General features: G+C 34.9%; 1 protein-coding gene across 1 annotated transcript in view; it reads left to right on the top strand.

Moving 5' to 3' along the window:
- Window positions 1–18,764, top strand: part of DIAPH2 (diaphanous related formin 2) — a gene marked incomplete at both ends in the record, with an annotated part of 241,610 nt that overhangs the window by 26,488 nt on the left and 196,358 nt on the right. Inside the window, 9 exons of the mRNA XM_082004221.1 lie at window positions 1,612–1,632; window positions 7,542–7,681; window positions 8,072–8,146; window positions 8,233–8,302; window positions 9,637–9,773; window positions 10,922–11,030; window positions 14,402–14,512; window positions 16,657–16,775; window positions 17,768–17,884. Coding sequence (XP_081860347.1) covers window positions 1,612–1,632; window positions 7,542–7,681; window positions 8,072–8,146; window positions 8,233–8,302; window positions 9,637–9,773; window positions 10,922–11,030; window positions 14,402–14,512; window positions 16,657–16,775; window positions 17,768–17,884 — 899 coding nt within the window. The remainder of the gene's footprint in view (window positions 1–1,611; window positions 1,633–7,541; window positions 7,682–8,071; window positions 8,147–8,232; window positions 8,303–9,636; window positions 9,774–10,921; window positions 11,031–14,401; window positions 14,513–16,656; window positions 16,776–17,767; window positions 17,885–18,764) is intronic.

Here is an 18,764-nt window from a genome sequence, read left to right as displayed (position 1 = left end):
TTTCTTCTGCTCAGAGCATACGAAACACACTTAACAGTTGATGTGACTTCTCTTCCAGTTCATTTCATGTTTGTCGTAGTTAGGCTTTTGAGCTCTCTCTACTCATTTGAAAATATTACTCTCATTTACTGATGTTGTTTTAACCAAATTATTTTTAAATTTGGTGCTTAATTTTCTCTGCCTTGTGTGCCATCTGCAGCATGTTGACCATGCTTTTTTGAAACACTGTACTGGCTTCAGAGTTCTGAGAGAGAAAGAAACCTTGGTTTTCAGAGGTGAAAAAAGCTTTCCTTTCCTTGGGGGATGGAGGAAGGATAGGTGCTAATAAGCTGGATGCTTTCACATGATATGATTATTGGTGCTTCTGATTCCGTCTCTCACTGGAAGAGAAAGATTGTTGACCATGGAAATTATGCTTGGGAAAATGGTGAAGGCTCAAAATTCTGTTTCAGAACTTAACTTTGTGACATCTCATGCCACATTGAATAAGTTGGACACTGGTGAGAGAAGAAGGTAGTAAATTAGGAAAAGAGATTGTCTGGTGATGACAGTCCATCTTGTGCTTCTAGAGGAAGCTTCATCAGGAAGAGGAGAGAAGAGGTGACTGTGACGGACTTGCAGGGACTTCTGTCTTTTGAAAGACTTCCTAAAAGGAAAATGGAAAAGAGTAGAAAATGAAGCAGGTAGAGGCTGAATAGATACAATCGAATTCAGATCTCAGAACAAAATCATACTGTCTCAGGCTCTTCATCAGATAAAAGTTGTTATTCAATAAACTGGCTGCCACCAGATTGCAGCAGATGGCTAACGAGGAAAGGCCTACAATATTTAGGCAGAAGTCCCTATCCTGGTGTTTACAGGAATGTGGTCATTTGTGCAAAGTGATAGAACAGGGCAGAGATGTGCTGCCTTTCTACAGTTTCTTCTGTGTAAAGTCAACTTCTTGTTCATGAACATGCTGAGATGCTGTTCCATGGTAAAAAGAGAAGATGGCATTCTGTAAATCACAGTTTAATTATCTGTGTAATTAAAAGCATCCATACTGAGCAATTGAGGAAAAATGCCACATAAGTTTTTCTGAAATGCAAGTTAGATTTATAACTGCAGGCTATGTTTTTGATTATGAATATTTAATGAAATTCAGTGATGACATCATCTAAATAGATCAAAAGCTCCATAATAAATGCAGTTGTTATATGTACAAGGAAGTCAGTGTGCCATTAGTTTTTTCCTGTAGTTTTCTCAGTGTCATATATAAAATATCTGACCTGATAATTTTAACAAAATGGCATATCTCTTCATCTCGCAAGATGTAGATGTCAAGCTAGGTATTTAGTTACTTGTTAGTAAATGTGTAAAATACTGATGATTCAGCAGCAGAACATAGGGATTTCAAACTATTTCTCCTACAGTAGAACTACTGTTTTCCTGTTGAGAAGCTGTAACTCAAACAGTTTGATAAAGTAATAAAAGAATGTAACTACTGCTAATGGTTAAATACTGAAAAACTTGTGTGATACTACATCCTACTAAATACTTTTCTGTGTTTATTTATGTATTATTATTATCTCTTTTACACAATAACCTCTCTTGGCTGACCACTGCATGCAGATAGTCGGAAGTAAAGTTCCGGTGAGTATGAACATGATAGTTTTGTTTTTTTTCTTAAGAATACACTTCCATTTTTAGAGATCAGGCTGGAATTTTTTTGACTTTTATCTTGGATTTAAAAGTTCAGTGGGCATATCTGAATGCTTGTTTTATCAAAATAATTATGAACTACCTCAGTCATGTTTATCTGGCCAGTATAAGATCATTGATTGGACTTTTCAGGGATCTATTTCCAAATAGTTCAGACTCACTGAGAAGTCATCTGTTCATTGTGAGCAACAAATATAATTTAGGCTTGTTTTGCTTTTTATTGAAGGCAATAACTGGAAACTTTACAATATTGGGCTTCATTCAGTTTACACATGGATATTTTTAATGTCCTAATTGTTAATATTCGTAGTTTATTGTGGAAATGTCAGCTGCTGTATATCAATGTGAGAATAAGATTAATACAGAGGATTCAGAAGGTCAATTAATAAGCATAAGATGAGATCACTCACAGCATAACTTTTCTCTTACTAAGTGTTAGACTATATTTTATGTTGTCATGATAGAATTTAGTGATTTTTTTTTTTTTTTAACAAGTGTTTGGGACTTAATTTGTTGGACGGAATTCAGCAAATTGTTGTTTCCTGGAAAAAAGGATATTGGGGGGAATAATTGCATACACCTTTTAAATGACAGCTGAAAGTAAAGATGTTCTTTTTAGTTATGGATGGATTTTATTTTTGATTGTAGCCGGAACAGGCTTTTCAGGTACTGCAAAGTTTTCTACATAGGTCATATTCAGTACATATATTTTGCAGTTAAAAAAAAAAACAACAAAAAAACCCACAAAAAACCACAAAAAACCCCCCAAAAAAACCAAACTAAAAAAACCCCAAACCCAAACAACCCCCAGAAACAACCTATGACTTAAAATGGTCTAATCGGCTTTGTTTTATTCAGAGTGTCTTTAAACAGACTTTCCTGTCTGTATTCACTGGTACATTATAGTTTTGTATACAGTACTCGTTCTTAGGCTGGTTGAGAAAATAGAAAAGCACAATGAAGGTATTTAAAGGTATTTGATTTTTGAGGGGACAGATTATTAATTTTGAGTGCAGTGCACTAAAACCAGTTTCAAACAATTCCTGCTGCTATGTAATTTCCTTATGATATGAATTAGCCTGAACAGCTGCTTTGTGAAGAGATTATTTTGTAAAGGAAACTGGTATATGCAGAATGGGTAGTGGAGAAACTCTATAATATCTGTTTTCTTCCCCGTGCCTTTTAATTTGGGGTCTGATGGAGAGCAAGAACAGTTATGCATTAAAAACATGTTTTTGCACAGGTAACTTGCAAAACAGTAAAGTAAGAAATGCCACTCTTAGAGTATGGCTTCTGCATATTACTGCTTAAAGAATGCATGCGTCTTGGTGTGCTGCTTCTCAGTATATGTTTTTATAGGATTCATCCTTTGGGAGTTGATTGCATCTGCTGGCATATATGTAATTATTTTCCTGAAGATTTACAGATTTATTATGGTTAGGAAGGAGAAAACTTTTGGGCTGCTGATGCTAGTACTGTTGGCTTGTAGTGACAGTTGCAGAGAAGTTTTACCTGTTCATTGGGCGTTCGGAGCTTTAACTTATTTGACTTTTACTTGATACCTCAAGCACTGGTGTCCACTTGTCATTTTCGCTGCCTGCAAAGTAACCTTTTCTTGCGTTCATAGGCAGTGATGATTGCACTGAAATGGTAGCTGTGCATCTTCCATTTATCTGTAAGGTATTAATGTAGATGTCTAAAGCAGGATCAGCTTGTTCTATTTTTAATGGGTTGAATTGATGTGTTTGGCTAGTATCTACAGGGTGAGGTGAATATGAACTGTGTAGACTTCTCATTTCTAGTTCAGGAGCTGGTAAAAGTGTTTCCCCATAGCTTGAACAAGGATGCTGACTGCTTTTTCAAGTCAAATGTGCAACAACCAGAGTATATGTGGTTTTTTTAAAAAAAAAGTAAATAATAGAAATACTTTTATTGCTTTCCTAAAACAAACTAAGAAAGAACCCCCCCAAACAACTTGTCTTATTTGACTTTGTTATTACTTTTTTATTATAGTCTAAGTAAAATATAGTGGTTTCTTTGCTTGAGATAGAAACAGAATTGTATTAATAGAGAATATGCAGAAACTCTTCAGTTAGTCATTGGGGCGGGGGAAGTATAAGTAATTACTTCCACTACTTTAATAATTATTCTGGTACCAGTTACTTGTTTCTGCCTGAAGAGTGACTTTTTTTTTTCCCCTAAAGTATGGGATAGGTGTAATGAACTCGATAGAAGCGACCACCGTGATATTGTGAGATTTCAATGCACTGGCTGCCAGCAGTCTCACCGAAATCAACACTGTCTCAGGGAAGCAGTATATTTAACTTCAGCTGAACTCAGCTTTAGCTTAAGACCTAATGAGGTCGGAATTTTCTAATGCCTCAAAGAGGAGTACTTTGCGCAGGTTTTTCTGATCATGTATTTAACTGTTATAGCCCATCTATTTGGTTCAGGTGTGCTCCACAGTTCTTTACCACAGAATATCTGCTGCTTGCCCATGGAGGGCAAAATACTTTAGCTTTCCCATTCTGTTAAATATTGGTCCTCAAGCTTGTTTACAGGCTTCTGGCGGCACATCTAAGTAGTGTATAAAGCTGGACATTTGCGAAGTCCTTTCTAATACTGACAAAGGTCCTGGGTGAGGAATTTCTTTGTGTAGCTAACAACTTTGAAATCATCTGGAACCCAAGTAGAGTAAGACAAACTGAAATAAAAACACTTAAAATATTTGATTGTTGACTGCTTTTCTAAATATTAAAAAAAAGTTTGTGTAGAAAGAAAACTATGCTTATGTTTATTTTTTACTATATCCTGCACTGTAAGGTGTCTGTCCTGTTTCTCTGTCACTGTTTTCCTTTAAACCCTGAAAAGTGTCCTATACACAGATTGGAATTGATTGGATTTACCTCCTACATGGCAAAGCAAGCTAGGTTTTCTTCTATATACTTGGTTTCTTTCTGAGACTTCCAGGAGTTCACTTAAGCTTAGTTTTACCCTACAACTTCATTGCTTCTAACTTCCTCAGAGGAGGATTTTAAGTGTGTGGTCCAGGCTTTCATTTGAGTTGTCATGAATGAATAATTCTATGCCTTAATTGTAATAGTGTGAAGGTGACTGGTCATAAAGTAATTTCTAAGATTTTTGATTTTATGCATTGATTTAATCTCTGAAAGTTCTGGTGTGGGACCTAAGCCTCTCAGTTTCTTTGTACTTTGCTTTTGCCTTCGTCTTTATTAGATGCTCTTACATAAAGCATAACTTTCACTGAGACCTTTTATTTCAGAGTCAGTGAGAAGTATGTATTAAAATATGATCCATGTAAAGGCATAGTATTACTTACAAACAGTGTTCAAATCAAACTCTTTTTGAATGGGGAAATAAAAGAAATAGCACCTGGTTGTAGCATTCCAATTAGCATGGCTAGGGTTAAGAGTGGATTGAGACTGAGAAGTTGATTGCAGAAAATAACAGAAAGTAATTCTGGTAAGCTGAGAATTCTCTGGCATGAATTGGAGTACTTGAGTGAAAGGATTTCAGAGTGGATTTTTGTGAGCCACCTTTAGTGATCATCTGTTTTGAAGAGGAGAGGGGAAAAAAGGAAGAAGAGATGGTTCCTTATTGCTATGCAGTTCAAGGAGCTTATTCATACAATGGGGAAATACGCCTGTCCTGTAAGGCACAGTAAGGAGGCTTGGGAGATGGTGCTGCCAATTCTTCTAACTTAATCTATTTTAACTGTTTTTGAGGGAGTCATAGGCCTTCAGAAAACAAGGGGCTGGACAGAGTGGAGGGACCTCACTAATGTCAACGCATAGAAAGAGGAGGCAGCAAGAGCACACCTTGGTTTAAATGTGAAAGAAAACATAACAAAGACCTTAAATGCCTCATCTGAGTACAATACCTCCTTTGGAATTTGCAGACTACAGTCGAAGGTCTAACCACAGGAAATAATATTTTTGGAAAGACACATCTTGTGTTCTAGAGAGCTTTTCAGGGTCTTGCTTAAAATGTAATGGCATTTAATTGAAGCTTCCATCAACTCATCTCTCTATAGATTTTGTGGCTTATAGCAGTGCTTATGTTTTCTTCTTTCACTTCTAGAGTTTTGGGAATGGATGTTGTCTGAAATAAGAACAACTGTATCCGGTTTTGTGTAGATGGTATACATTAGTTACATCTATCATCTTTTTGGTTTCCATCCAGTGCAATGAATGGCATAAAGCTGTTCCTGTTTTCTAGTTCTTTACCTTACGGTCTTTGAGTGATGCTTTTTCTGTATTATTATTAATATGTAGTGCTAATAGACTTCTCTGATTTCAGGTATGTTTCTGCTCTTATAAAGATAACTTTCACCTATTTATTTCTTTTTCCTTCGGTGGAAGAGCATCTCTTTGTTTAGGAGGTTGATAGTGACAGATTGTAGTTCCCTTACTCATCGCTATGTATTTCTTGGTCCTTCAGTGTATAACTGGCATGCTTTGCCTAGCTAAAGGTGCTATGCATATCAGGGAGAAACATCTTCATAGCTCACATACTTCAGAGAACACCGTTGACTTTATGCATTGACGATGTCTGTCAGATTTTTTTCTTGTTGAGGTGAGGACAAACAAGTTGCAAGTACATTGTGAAAGTTTACATAGATCTGTTATATGCATTAATACTGGAAAGTATGTACGTCATAATCGTAAAAGTAGACAAGTTGTTTTGTCATCTGCCGTACTTGGTGCCATTTTTGGAAAACAAATGGTAAGAGTTTTAATAGAGCAAGCCAGAAACTTCATAAAAAGTGTAACTTTTTGAAAGACGGACAATTAGAAGATTATAGTAGTCAGAGAAGTTACTGATACAATTAAAACCAAATAAATATAAATCCTATTCTAGGTCAGTCACTCTTCATACTGCCTTTACACCCATGACACATCATTATCAGGTTCTCTTCAATAGACCATTTAAAGGTAAAGAGCTTTAGGAACTGCATATTAATCATAACCACTCTTCTGAGATAAACCTTCTTTTCTGCAATTTGTAAAATATTTTGTATACCGTTCACGGTTTTGAATACTACAGCTCTAAAAATTGATTATCATGTATTTTCATACTGAAGTACTATGTAGGTAGTTATTCTTCTGTAATGACACTTCAGTAGGGAGATGAACTCTTTGCCAAATCTTCCGTGTGATACTTTTGTAGCAAACAAGATCCTCTAGAGATCTCTATTAGTGGCCAAACGTGGAATTATGCTACAGCAAGAATAATCGAGTCATGCAGTTGCATGATTTTTACAAACACTGATTTAACAGTTGGTGGATACCAGCTCCTTTTGAAAGTAATTTTCAGTGGCTTATCTTCCTTTCTTTTGGAGAAGAGAGAATTAATTTGAGAGTCAGGATATGTCCATAGTGATAATGCACAGCTTTTTTAAAACAGAAGACAGGTACAGGGGGCATGTTCAAACAAGCTTAATAACACATGTGAGGTGTTTTATGTCTCTCCGTTACGGTGGTTCCTACCACAGTGCTGTGAAGTAGGTGTTAAATAACAGTGTATAGCAGGTAAACATGTTAATACACTGAATGATGGAATTAAATTTTTATATTGAAGCTGTAATACATGTACTTTATTCAGAGAAGACAAGAAGATTCTAGAAAAATATTTACCCTTGTGATGCAAAACCTAAACTATTAAACACGACAAATCAAAGTCAAATCAGGTGTCTTTAATAGTTGTACAGGGAAGACGATGATTTTAAAACTCAAGTGGAAATATTGGCCTTGCATGTAATCCTCTAAGTGCTACTATTATCAATGTAACATTAAGCAGCATTCTGTCTTCTGTGATAGGGTGGGCTGAAAAACAGCAAGCATGAATGCACACTGTCCTCGCAAGAATATATTCACGAACTGCGATCTGGAATTTCAGAGGAAAAGCTTCTTAATTGTCTAGAGTCGTTGAGAGTGTCTCTCACTAGCAATCCAGTCAGGTAAGTAATAGTTTCTGCTGTAGTTTTCATCATGCTGTTTTTCCTTAGCAATAAAGAACTGTGGGGGTTGGTTGGTTGGTTGGTTTTTTTTTTTTTTTGAAACCAGAGTAATTATGCTAATACTTGTTGGCACGAGGAAGTAGTTCTCAACACACTAGAGAAGTGTAAGTGAAATGTCTGCAACTGTCTGCAATATCTCCTCACCTTTCACGGTGGTTCTCAACAACTTCTAGTTGTTGGAACTAAGCATTTGCCTTAATGGTTGATCCTGGGAAGTGACACTTAAAGCAGTGTCTACGAAGAGGTGTACAAGCAGCGTTGGAGACATAGCTGTGCAAGTTTTATATTTGATTAAGAAATAACTAAAAGCATTTTTCTTTCTTCTTCCAGCTGGGTTAACAATTTTGGACATGAAGGTCTTGGACTTCTGTTGGATGTATTGGAAAAGCTTCTGGACAAGAAACAGTAAGAAAGCGGATCGTTTGAAGGGAGGGGGTGCAGAGTTTGTGAAGATTGTTCGTACTTATGTTATTTTCCTCCTCCCTTTTAAGGCAAGAAGGTATTGATAAGAAGAATCAACATAAACTTATCCAGTGCCTCAAAGCATTTATGAACAATAAAGTAAGAAATATTTTAAAATCAGATACTTCTAGCATGATTATTTTTTCTTGACTTGAAGATCTGTGTAGCATGTTGAGTCTCAGAAAAGGAAGGAAAGATTGTATACTCAGTGTCAACTGAGTCTTTGGAAATGTATGTTGTAAATTTAATGTAACTTTGTTGAAAGTCTTGTTTAGAAAACTTCTGAAGATGCATTTTGTCTTAGTTTCGTTAAATATTATTGATTTTTGGAAGTAAAATATTTGGCAAACAGGATGATTGGATTTAAGGTAAGTTAAGTAGGAAATTAATTGCTTGCAAAATGGAAAGGAAAATTTTGATTTCAGTACATGATTGCTTTTGTTAATATGATCTACTTCTCACCTGATTTTAAATTGAGTATGATTTAATATCTTTTTTAGCTACTCCTTTTAAGTTGGTAGCTAGTGGGTGAAAGATAAAACTTTGGTCTAATTTAAGTTTTATCTGACTTGTTACATTTATCTAACATGGGTTACTCATGTTCACAGAGTGTGAGTGCTTCTAGAGGTTGATGTTTTAAACTTTAGATTTTGCTATGAATAAAGCTAAATTACAAGTGTTGTTACAACAATTTATTGCCACCCACCCGTAACAAATATAACTGTGCTTTAAAGTTACTTTTAACTACTGTTACTCTGGTTAGTAAAATCTCGCTTACAGAATAGGCTGTCTGATGAAGTGGGAAAAGTAACCTTAAATGGTAACATTCTTCCCCCCGCTATTCCTGTAATTACAGTGTAACTTCAAACAATTAAATATCTGATTTACCAACTGCCCTGTAGGTCATGAAAATGAAAAATATAATTTATTTCTTTTAAATAAATGCAAATATTTAAGTTTTTTTGATTTACCTGTACAGGAATTGAAGTAGAATATACAATGAGTAAAAGGAGATAGTTGTTTCAAAAAAGAATTTCAAGCTCTATTGGTCATTGTGTGGAAAATACTTTGACTTGCCAGGAGCTGTTACAGTTACAGGGAAAATAAGAACAAATTTTTCATACTGTTGAGGTGTTTCAGGTATAGATAGAAAATAAAAACTGGTTTGTCTTGTGGTAGATACCTGATTTTACAAGATACAGTATCTTCCTTAGGATCTGACTCCCTCTCTCTCTTAGGAGAAAGCCTCAAATGTAAGAGTGGGAAGACTGACTTGTGTCCTCAGGTGGTAGTAGCCAGAACGTTTTAGTAGAGTGTTGCCAAACTTCATATGGGGTGGGGGGGGGAATGTGTGTGTGAGGATTCCTAAGGATCTAAAGTCCGAAGATGATGAAAACACAATCTTTTCACTGTAAGCTTTTGGTTTCTTTAAGTATGGATTGCAAAGGATTCTAGGAGATGAAAGAAGTCTTTTGCTGTTATCAAGAGCAATTGATCCAAAGCAACCACATATGATGACTGAAACGGTGAAAATACTTTCTGCTATCTGCATTGTTGGAGAGGAAAATATGTAAGTAAGATATTGAAACAATTTTCTTTTTAATGTGTTTGAGTAGTCAGGTTGGACACAGGTGAGAAAACTTGGCAGTGAAACAAATGTAACCTATTAAGTCTTTACTTTCTTAATGTAGGTTAAATGAAAAGACACTTTCACCTGTGGTGATGCATTAATCCAGTACTAAATCAGACAAAAGCAAATGAGCAGAGATCTACAAACTGTGGCTTAAGTGGAAGGTTTGAAAGCACTATGATTGCTTACTGTAGAGAAGACTTAATGAGCCGTAACTGTTCATAAATGGCAGCTGAAGAAAAAAATTGCTGAGTATGGTTAGGAATTGTGAACTTTTAATTGCCACAAGGAAAGCTGTCAGATTTAAAGACTATTTAGAACAATGTGTGTTAGCATGGGGCATTACTGAGCCTATTACTGTGGGGGGAATTGAGATTGGGATGTCACCCCTGAGGAGGCGAGATGAATTTATTATATTTGAGAATGACTGATTTGACACCACATGTTATTTTTTTTTTGTTCATTTGGGAGATAATATTAGCAATACAGAAGTAAATATGTTTATGTATTTTATTAAAATAACACCTCTACCTAAACCTAAATTTGACAGGGGCAAAAAGTTTACATTTATAGCTGAAGTTTTGAATAGTTTAAGTTGTGGAGTTATGCTGCACATGTCCATGAGCTTTCTAAAACAAAGATAATCAGTTAGCCTATATGTTTGCTTTGAATTATTGAGTGTCTTAGTTTACTGAAGGTTAAAAACATCAAATTCCATGTCTTGTATGCAATAAATAGATAAAAACATTTTCATTTCTGAAAAGACAATTTATTAGAATTCCCAGATGTGAAACATGTCCGCTACTACCTAGTGCACAGTCTTGCATAGGTAGTGATTTTTTTTCTTTTTCTCATTGGTTGTTTCTTAGCTGAATGACACAAAAATTTAGACAATTATTCACCTTTTTTTAATTTAACATTAATCTACAGATATTTTAACACTCGGTTCTTGGTTTGTTTTCAACTTCATATATATACGTTTAGATAATTACATTCAGATTAGTACAGTAAAGACTTGTGTAAATAGTGGGCTTTAAAATGAGGAGGTTGACTGTAGTACGCTTTTTGACAGTTTATCTTTCTCTTAGTTTGGACAAGCTTTTAGGTGCTATAACAACTGCTGCTGAAAGGCACAATAGGGAACGTTTTTCTCAGATTGTTGAAGGACTGGAAAACCATGAATTCTTACAGCTGCAGGTGGGTTTACCTTTTTATATGCTTATTAATAGTTCAGAAATAATCTAAAATACTTGAAGTCTACATATTATTTTAATGATCTTTAAATTATTTACCAGCCAGCAAAATCTTTTAGTGCTATTAATCCTCCTGTGTTCAGTAAAAGAGGAAAAATAAGTAGAATTGGCCTGCTGATACTAGATTTTATAATTATTAATAGTGTGAAACCAAGAAACTCGCTTCCTTGTCCCAAAAATAGGATTAAAAAATGTGATATTCCTTTTCTTAATGCCAGATGTAATACTCAGGTAATAAGCGTGTGGAAGCGTTTTATTATCTTTGACACTGCTTAGTCTCCTTGACTGGGAATTTTGTGTGGTTCAATGGATCAGTAAAAGTCCAGCTCTCCATCTGTTCTCTGAAATGTTTTTAGTTATTGTTACTGGAGCCTTGAGGAGGTTGGAGTTTAAGGTGTTGGAGGCAGCGCTCCCTGTATATCTTTTCGGTTTAGGGCAGAAGCATGAAAAAGTACTCCTAAGTTGTCTCGCTTGTTTAAACACCCACTTTCCTCCCCAGTCTTGCTGCACCCGAAGTAAACAAAAACTCCTGTACTTACGGCTTTGAACTCATTGCATAGAAGTAATATATTAGTAAAAAGACGGAACAAGTTTGTGTTGTGCTCTTACAGTGAGTATTTGAGTTGAATTTAGAATGACAACTGTAACGCCTTAACAGAGCACACACTTCAGCTATCTTACAGTTTGAAATACCTGTGGCAGGAACATACTTCCAGTATTGTTCACCTATTTGCAATATTACTGAATGAAGAAATAAATAAGTATAGAACTTCTTCAAATAGTTAAGTATTTTGAAGGGTTTTTTTTTTGTACTGGAATTTTCTAGGAACTGCAGTCAAAAGTTTTATATGGCTATGAAGGATTTTGATAACTTATCATTCTCCCAGGTAATGACAACTTTATGTTAAATCCTAGCCTATCTCTGGTAAATTGAATGCTTGACCTTCTTTTTAAAAAAAATTAGTGACAGAAGGACAGTGATAATTCATTAGTCATTTAGCAATGTGAGAAGTCAACTGAGTGGGAGAAACATTGCTAGTTTGAGGTATTTAAAGCTCAATGTCATCCAAAATCGCCATCCTGTTACATTAAACAGAAATAAGCTACAGTCAAGACTGATCTGTGTCAAGTAGATACGTATTTTTTTAAAGCTTTCACCTTCAGTATACTGGCTTTATAGTCAGCTGAAGATGGACGTATAGCTTAATGTAACTATCTTTGTGCAGGTGGTGCCTAGATTTTATACAAAGTCATGTATTGAAAAGAATTCCTCCAGGAACTACTGTGGTATTTCCCTGTGGGTAGAATGTAGTAACTTCCTTGTTCTGTTAACCTGTCCTTTTGAGTCCTGTTATAAAATGTAACACTGCTTCTTTAGGGTAGGCATGCAGGTTTCCTCTGTTGATAAGAGATCTCGAAGGTACACATGCAGCTGTGTCACTACTGCTGTGACTTTTGGCAGCAGTATATTCAGCCTCTTAAATATTCAGATGTATAATAACTATGACAGATGTGGATGGGGTGTGTCCATTTTTGGTAGGGTCCCTTTTGAGATTAGTAATGTGCAGCGGGATATTGTTGCTGCTTTTATCAACAAGAACTGTGCATTCCCTGGTGCACCTTTGACATCTGCCCTTCAGCAGCCACTGGTGCGTCTCTAGGGATAACCTAGTGAGATTTAAAAATTATTTGTATAAAATAATAAACAATCTTCTGTGCCAGTGATTTTTACTGAGTCATATGCTATGTCCCATGTTCGTTGCTGCTTTTGTGTCAGTAGGCAGAGTTTTTTATTCTTTATATACACCTGAATAGCCCAGATATTTGGTTGCTATTAGAATGCAAGCTTTTTTAATTGCATTTTTTGCTAACTACAAGTGTTTGCATAAACACCAAGTGGCTGAATATCCTACGAAGGAGTGAATTTGGCTTATTTCCTTCTCATAATACAGCATCTATACAAATTTTGTATTGCTAAGGTACCATGGCTGAAAGATACGGAAAGGTAGAATGTAGGCAGGGCAGGTATACTTCCATGGAAGGTATACCTTTTTCCATTATGAGATCGTATATATGTCAGCTGTAGTTGTCTTTAACGCTATGTTTACCATCAGTAGTTCTTATAAACTAGTAAGTTTCTATAAAGGACATTCTAATCTTAATAATGATATCACAAAAGAATTAATTTTGAGATGGTCTCCTACTTGATGACCTTGTTGATTTAAAACAAACAAAAAAAACCCCAACCACACAACATTCCTGCACCCCTCATCCCTCTGAAACCTCACTTATATGTCAGTAAAGGTACAATTGCAAGACTCATTAACTTGTTTCTGACAAAATTGTTCTTTACTTGTAACGTATTAGCACAAGCCATTAAGCCAGAGTCTCTTCTGGCAAAAGCAGTCATAGCAGATGGCACCTCTTCTCTCTATTAATTTCAGATTGGACATGTACTTTGGCTTGTTAAGTCATGTCATAGTAGTAAAATAACAAGAATCATTCAAGCGAGCATGATGATACTACATTATCTGAAGATGAAGTTGTATATAGGGAGTGCCTTTGAAAGAGTGTTTTAATAGAAATTTAAGACTCCATAAGGTGTTCCATTAGAACTAAATAGTGAGTGTAATTAAAACAGGAAGAGTGCTTTTATCTGACTTTTTTCTCTGCAGCTATTGATTTTTATTTATTTTTTCTACTCTAATGCTACTTCTATTTGCAGTTAACATCTTTTACCAAAATTGGTATTTCCCTGGAGTCTCATTTTAGTCTTTTAACATGTATCAGCACTTTTGGCATTATGCTATTGTCTACCTGTTTTAAAGTAAATCAATTAAAGTGCACAGCTGTTCAATTAAAGCATTAGTCAGTATCTTGAGATTTTAGGCATTTTGCAGAAGTGCTGTGCAGGGGTAGAAAAGACACCTGGTGATGTGAATTATTTTGTGTATAGGTGTTTTTGTTTTTTTGTGTTTTTTTAATTTTGCAATTACTGTAAAAACTGTTTGTTTTCAAATTGGCAAATACTAAATAGAAAGAGTTGCAATGTGGAACTGTAGTGTGGGAATAACTGTCTGAAATAAAGTATGATCCTTTATGTGATACGATTTTGATGTAATGGAAGCACTCACAATATGAAAACAGAATAGATGTTGCTTAAATTAACCAAAGTCAGGTGTTGCATGTGTGCTGCATAATAAATAATATCCATCTCTTGGCATTTAGTTTTATAATTAAACTGAAATAGTCAAAGTCAGTATTTATTTTCATTGTATACATACTAAAAGTTGTTACCTATGTTTCTGATAACAGGTAGCATGTATGCAACTCATCAATGCCCTTGTTACATCTCCAGAAGATCTTGATTTCAGGATACACTTGAGAAATGAGTTTTTACGTTGTGGCCTGAAGAAAATACTGCCTGTAAGTAATTTGTATATAGGGATTGATCACAGTCAACTGTTTGTGATTGTTGAAGATAACCAAATTGTTTTACTGAGAGTAGCAGATGTGGAAGATTGGGGGTAGGGAAGGTCAGACCTGGAAAGGACTGTCAATCCAAATCTGCTTTTATTCTGCATAGTTGCAAATTTAGGCTCTTACGAGCTATGTAAACCAGAATGGTAGTTGAAACCAGTCAATATATTGGGAATTAAATTAGGGTAGCCATCAAATTTAACATAATGAGCTCAAAGCACCTACAGTGAACGTGAGTCTGGCTGTGGAACCAATCTTGGATTAACTTTCTTTGTATATGCTGTTCCTGTTGTTTTCTGTGAAATCTGTTTTTCTTTCATCTGCCTTCTGAAAATGCATTTGGAGTTTTTAAGGAGAAATCAAATTGACTCCTTTGTTCTCTCTGAGGCTGCATGTTGTCATGCAGCTGCACAGAAGTATGCCTTTATGGGTGGTTGCGTATGAATATTTGTGATTTAGCGGTAGATTTGTAGCTGTTAACCAAGAAACCATTCTGATGCTTACATCAAGAATATGTATAATGAAGTTACTCAGCAGTTTCTCACTAAAGATGAGAGAAATTAAGGAGGACCTGGTTATATTTGTCTGAAACAGAATTTATACTGCTATAACTTTAAAGATATGATGTTTTCAGTCATCAACATCTGTCAGGAATAAAAACCTTCAGTATTGAACACATTCAGCTTTGAAATTGTTACTGGGGTGTGTATGTTAATTTCTTTTAGGTTATGTAGCTGTAATATCATGGAGATACATTAATGTGATCTGCTGTCTTTATTTGCTGTAGAACAGCTGAAAGTCTGAACAACTCTGAAGGTTTTTTTTTTTAATCTATTGAAAGTTGGATTATATAATCAATAAATGCTTAAAAACCTTAACAATTGGCAGTGGGTGAGGTGGCCGATAAACCATGATAGAAAATTTCATGGAGTATACTGACGTACAGATAAGAGTTTAAAAGCAGTTAACATTTAGCGAGAATAATCTTTTCCAAAAATGTTGAACAGCTATTGTGTTGAAATTCTGTTTCTAGTAAGGTTAATATTTCATGTGACCTGTAATATCAACTAAAATACTCAGTACTATGTTGCTGTTTATTTGTAAGGTATTAATTACAACATACACTTTGAGCTCAGATCATTAATTCTGCAGGGAATGTCTGAGGTAGAGGAGGGTTTTTTGCATTAGAAAGCAACTTCCTTGGTGAAAAAGCATCTCGAGAAGACTTCATGCTCATATCTGTGCTTAGGGGTGAATTTTCAAGAAATTTATAAATGAGAGTTTCTGGAACAGAAAAGAATCCGGAGGTGTATCTATATTTCTCTCTCTTAATCTGTTCAGAAAAACAGTAACCTTCTCAGGTTTTCAAACATTAGAATTGGTATGAGTTTCTACTTCTCTGGGGAGCATAGATGGTTGCCATTCAGTTCGTGCATATCCAGTTACGACAATTCGAGGCCAATTTCCATTAAAAGCATGGAGTGTATCACACTAACTGCTTTTGAACTAGTTTCCTTTTTTGTGATTTTTGCCTAGTAGCAAGCTGAACTTGGTTCTTAAGCGTATTAGGTAAATTTGCTTGTATTTCTTATAAGAAACACAAATTTTTCCCTGCTCCAAGTACTAATTCTTTGTTTTGTTCTTTATTTCTCTTGTGTTTGTTAATATACTATGGATGTTTTTATGTTGTGATCTAGATTAACAGAAGTTGTAAGCATATCTTCTTTAGACTTCTTTAGGCTTCTTAGGTTCACTTTCATTAATGTTTTGAAATACCCTTATGTTATTTCTTAAAAGAAACCCTGACATGAACAAGCAGAAATTGCTGTGTCCCATGAAGAGACTTCAACTCAATTAGAAGGCTTCATGTTTGTTCTGCAACCCATACCTGCTATATGTGCTGATATTTTGCCTTAATTTTTCTCAGCTGTGCAATTATAATGAAAAACCCCAGGCACTGAGTTACAGCTTGCTCCTGTTACAAATGTTAATGTCTTATATTTTGCCTTGATATAATCTTTGAAAGGAGGGCGAGTGAATTCTTGCTGTAAAAAAGGGAAAATTAAGATATACTATGCCTTGAAAAATAGGGCTTGAAAGATAAGGATAATGAAGAGCTTGATATTCAGCTGAAAGTGTTTGATGAGAACAAAGAAGAAGACTTAATTGAACTGTCACATCGCCTCAATGATATCAGAGCTGAAATGGAATATCCTTTATAGAAATGGCATTGTAACTTGTTGCACTATTTAATAACTTTATTAAATGTAAGCCAGAATGCTCCTGTTTGTTTGTTGCAGTTGTATATCTTACCAGGCACTTTCTCAAGCAGATTTCTTTCCACTTCTTTTTCTGTTAAAAACTTATTTAGAAAATTAGTACTCAAATTTGCATGTCAATTGTAAGTCATTGCAAACTGAATTAATTTTTCATAAATAACATTTATTAAGTTAAACTCTAGCTTGTAATACATTGCGACATAAAATTACACCCATGGAAGATTATAAGGTTGCAGAAAAATGAGTTTTGATGAGTAAGTTGGAACAAAATTTGTAGTAGGTTCTGAAGCATGCAAGATGCATGCCTTTTCTAGTTGTGAAGAAGCAGTAAATTTCAAGTTACTTAAGTTTAGAATGGTTGCATGCAGTTTTTACAAGAGCAGTAGCTGGTATTTAAGAAGCTGAGGAAGGTAGATCCACCAATGAGACTATAAATATGTATTTATACATAGAATATATATTTATATATTTATTTATAGAATATAAAATCACTAAGAAGTAATATTGTTGCATTACATAACAGATAAAAACAGGCAATTTTCTTCTTTAAGAAAATAAAATGTTTGGCTGGAGCGTATTTGCCAATAGCCTGGCTCGCTTCAGAATGAACATGAAAGCTTTGTGTGTAACATATTTACAGGATTCCACTATAATAAATACGTAGTATGATTTTCCTGAGTAGTAATGCAACATGTCTTAATTGTTAAACAGGGGGCAGTTCAGTGGATAACAAAGGGTATTTACTAATAAGGATAGTAGCTGGGTGTGTTGAAAGGTTTTAACTTGAACAATATGAACTAGATAGCTGGCTTTGGGGTGGGATGGGTGTTTTGTTGTGGTGTTTTTTTCTTTTACTTTTCTTTTTTTATTATTTTTATTTTTGTTTTTTTAAGTCCTTGTATTTCCTTAACAATGTTTGCACTGATGTGAATGAAGTATTTCATCTGCTGTATAATATGTTGAAAGATACTTCCTCTGAAAATTACTTCTTATCAATTCTCCAACACTTCCTTCTCATCAGGAGTGATTACTATGTCCGGTAAGTGTCAGCTGTCACGCTTTTTTTGGTTTGGGTTTGGTTTTTTTTGGAGAGAGTAGGAAGAAGAAGAGAAATCAAGACCCTGGTAAACTGATCACCTCAATCACGCATTAATAGTTGCGCTGTAACTGATGTGTCATTCGTCTTCCTCCTCAATGTTAATATGGAGAAGATCTTGTTAAATACAGTAATACTTACTTCAGACTTGAATCGTATTCTGTCATCCTCATCCCAAAATCTCGTAACTCATTGAGTACTTTTTCCTTTATTCAAGTATGATAACTTCATGACTTCAAAGAATTTGGAAGTTATTCGTGCAATTAATAATTGAAAATAGTTCTACAGTGCCTTGTATCTTATCTTTGCAGTGTAAGCTTCTCTTATATATGCACCTCATAGTGTCTTAGCAGTGTCAAAGTACCACATACAAAATTTTATTTTAAGAAGTATTTTTTTTGTTGTAAAGGCATGATAAAAACAATTGATACTCAAGATGATAAAATCAAGTAGTAAAACATAAACTGAGAAATCTTAATTTTTTATTATTTTTTTTTAAATTTGAAAGTTTAGCATATCATCAGTTTAGGTTTGAGGTTTTCCTACTTCGAGAGCTCTATGGTATGGGAAATGGAGATGTAATACCTTGCACTGGTAAGAGCTAATAATTTTGAGCACAGAAGCCCTTAATCTTAGAGGTTCCTGATATTGTTGTGTGGAGATGTATATCAAGCAATTAAGTTAATTATTAACTCATTTTCTAAGTAATTGAATACTGGTGCTGTTGCTAGTGATGGAATGCACTGTGAGAATGTGCTAAATAATTCTTGCAGCATATGTTGAAAATACTGAAGACAATGTTTTATTGATTATTGTCTGGGAA

The sequence above is a fragment of the Phaethon aethereus genome, assembly GCF_964289735.1.
Source record: "Phaethon aethereus genome assembly, chromosome: 10".
NCBI lineage: Eukaryota > Metazoa > Chordata > Aves > Phaethontiformes > Phaethontidae > Phaethon > Phaethon aethereus.
This window is presented reverse-complemented; position numbering and strand designations above follow the sequence as displayed.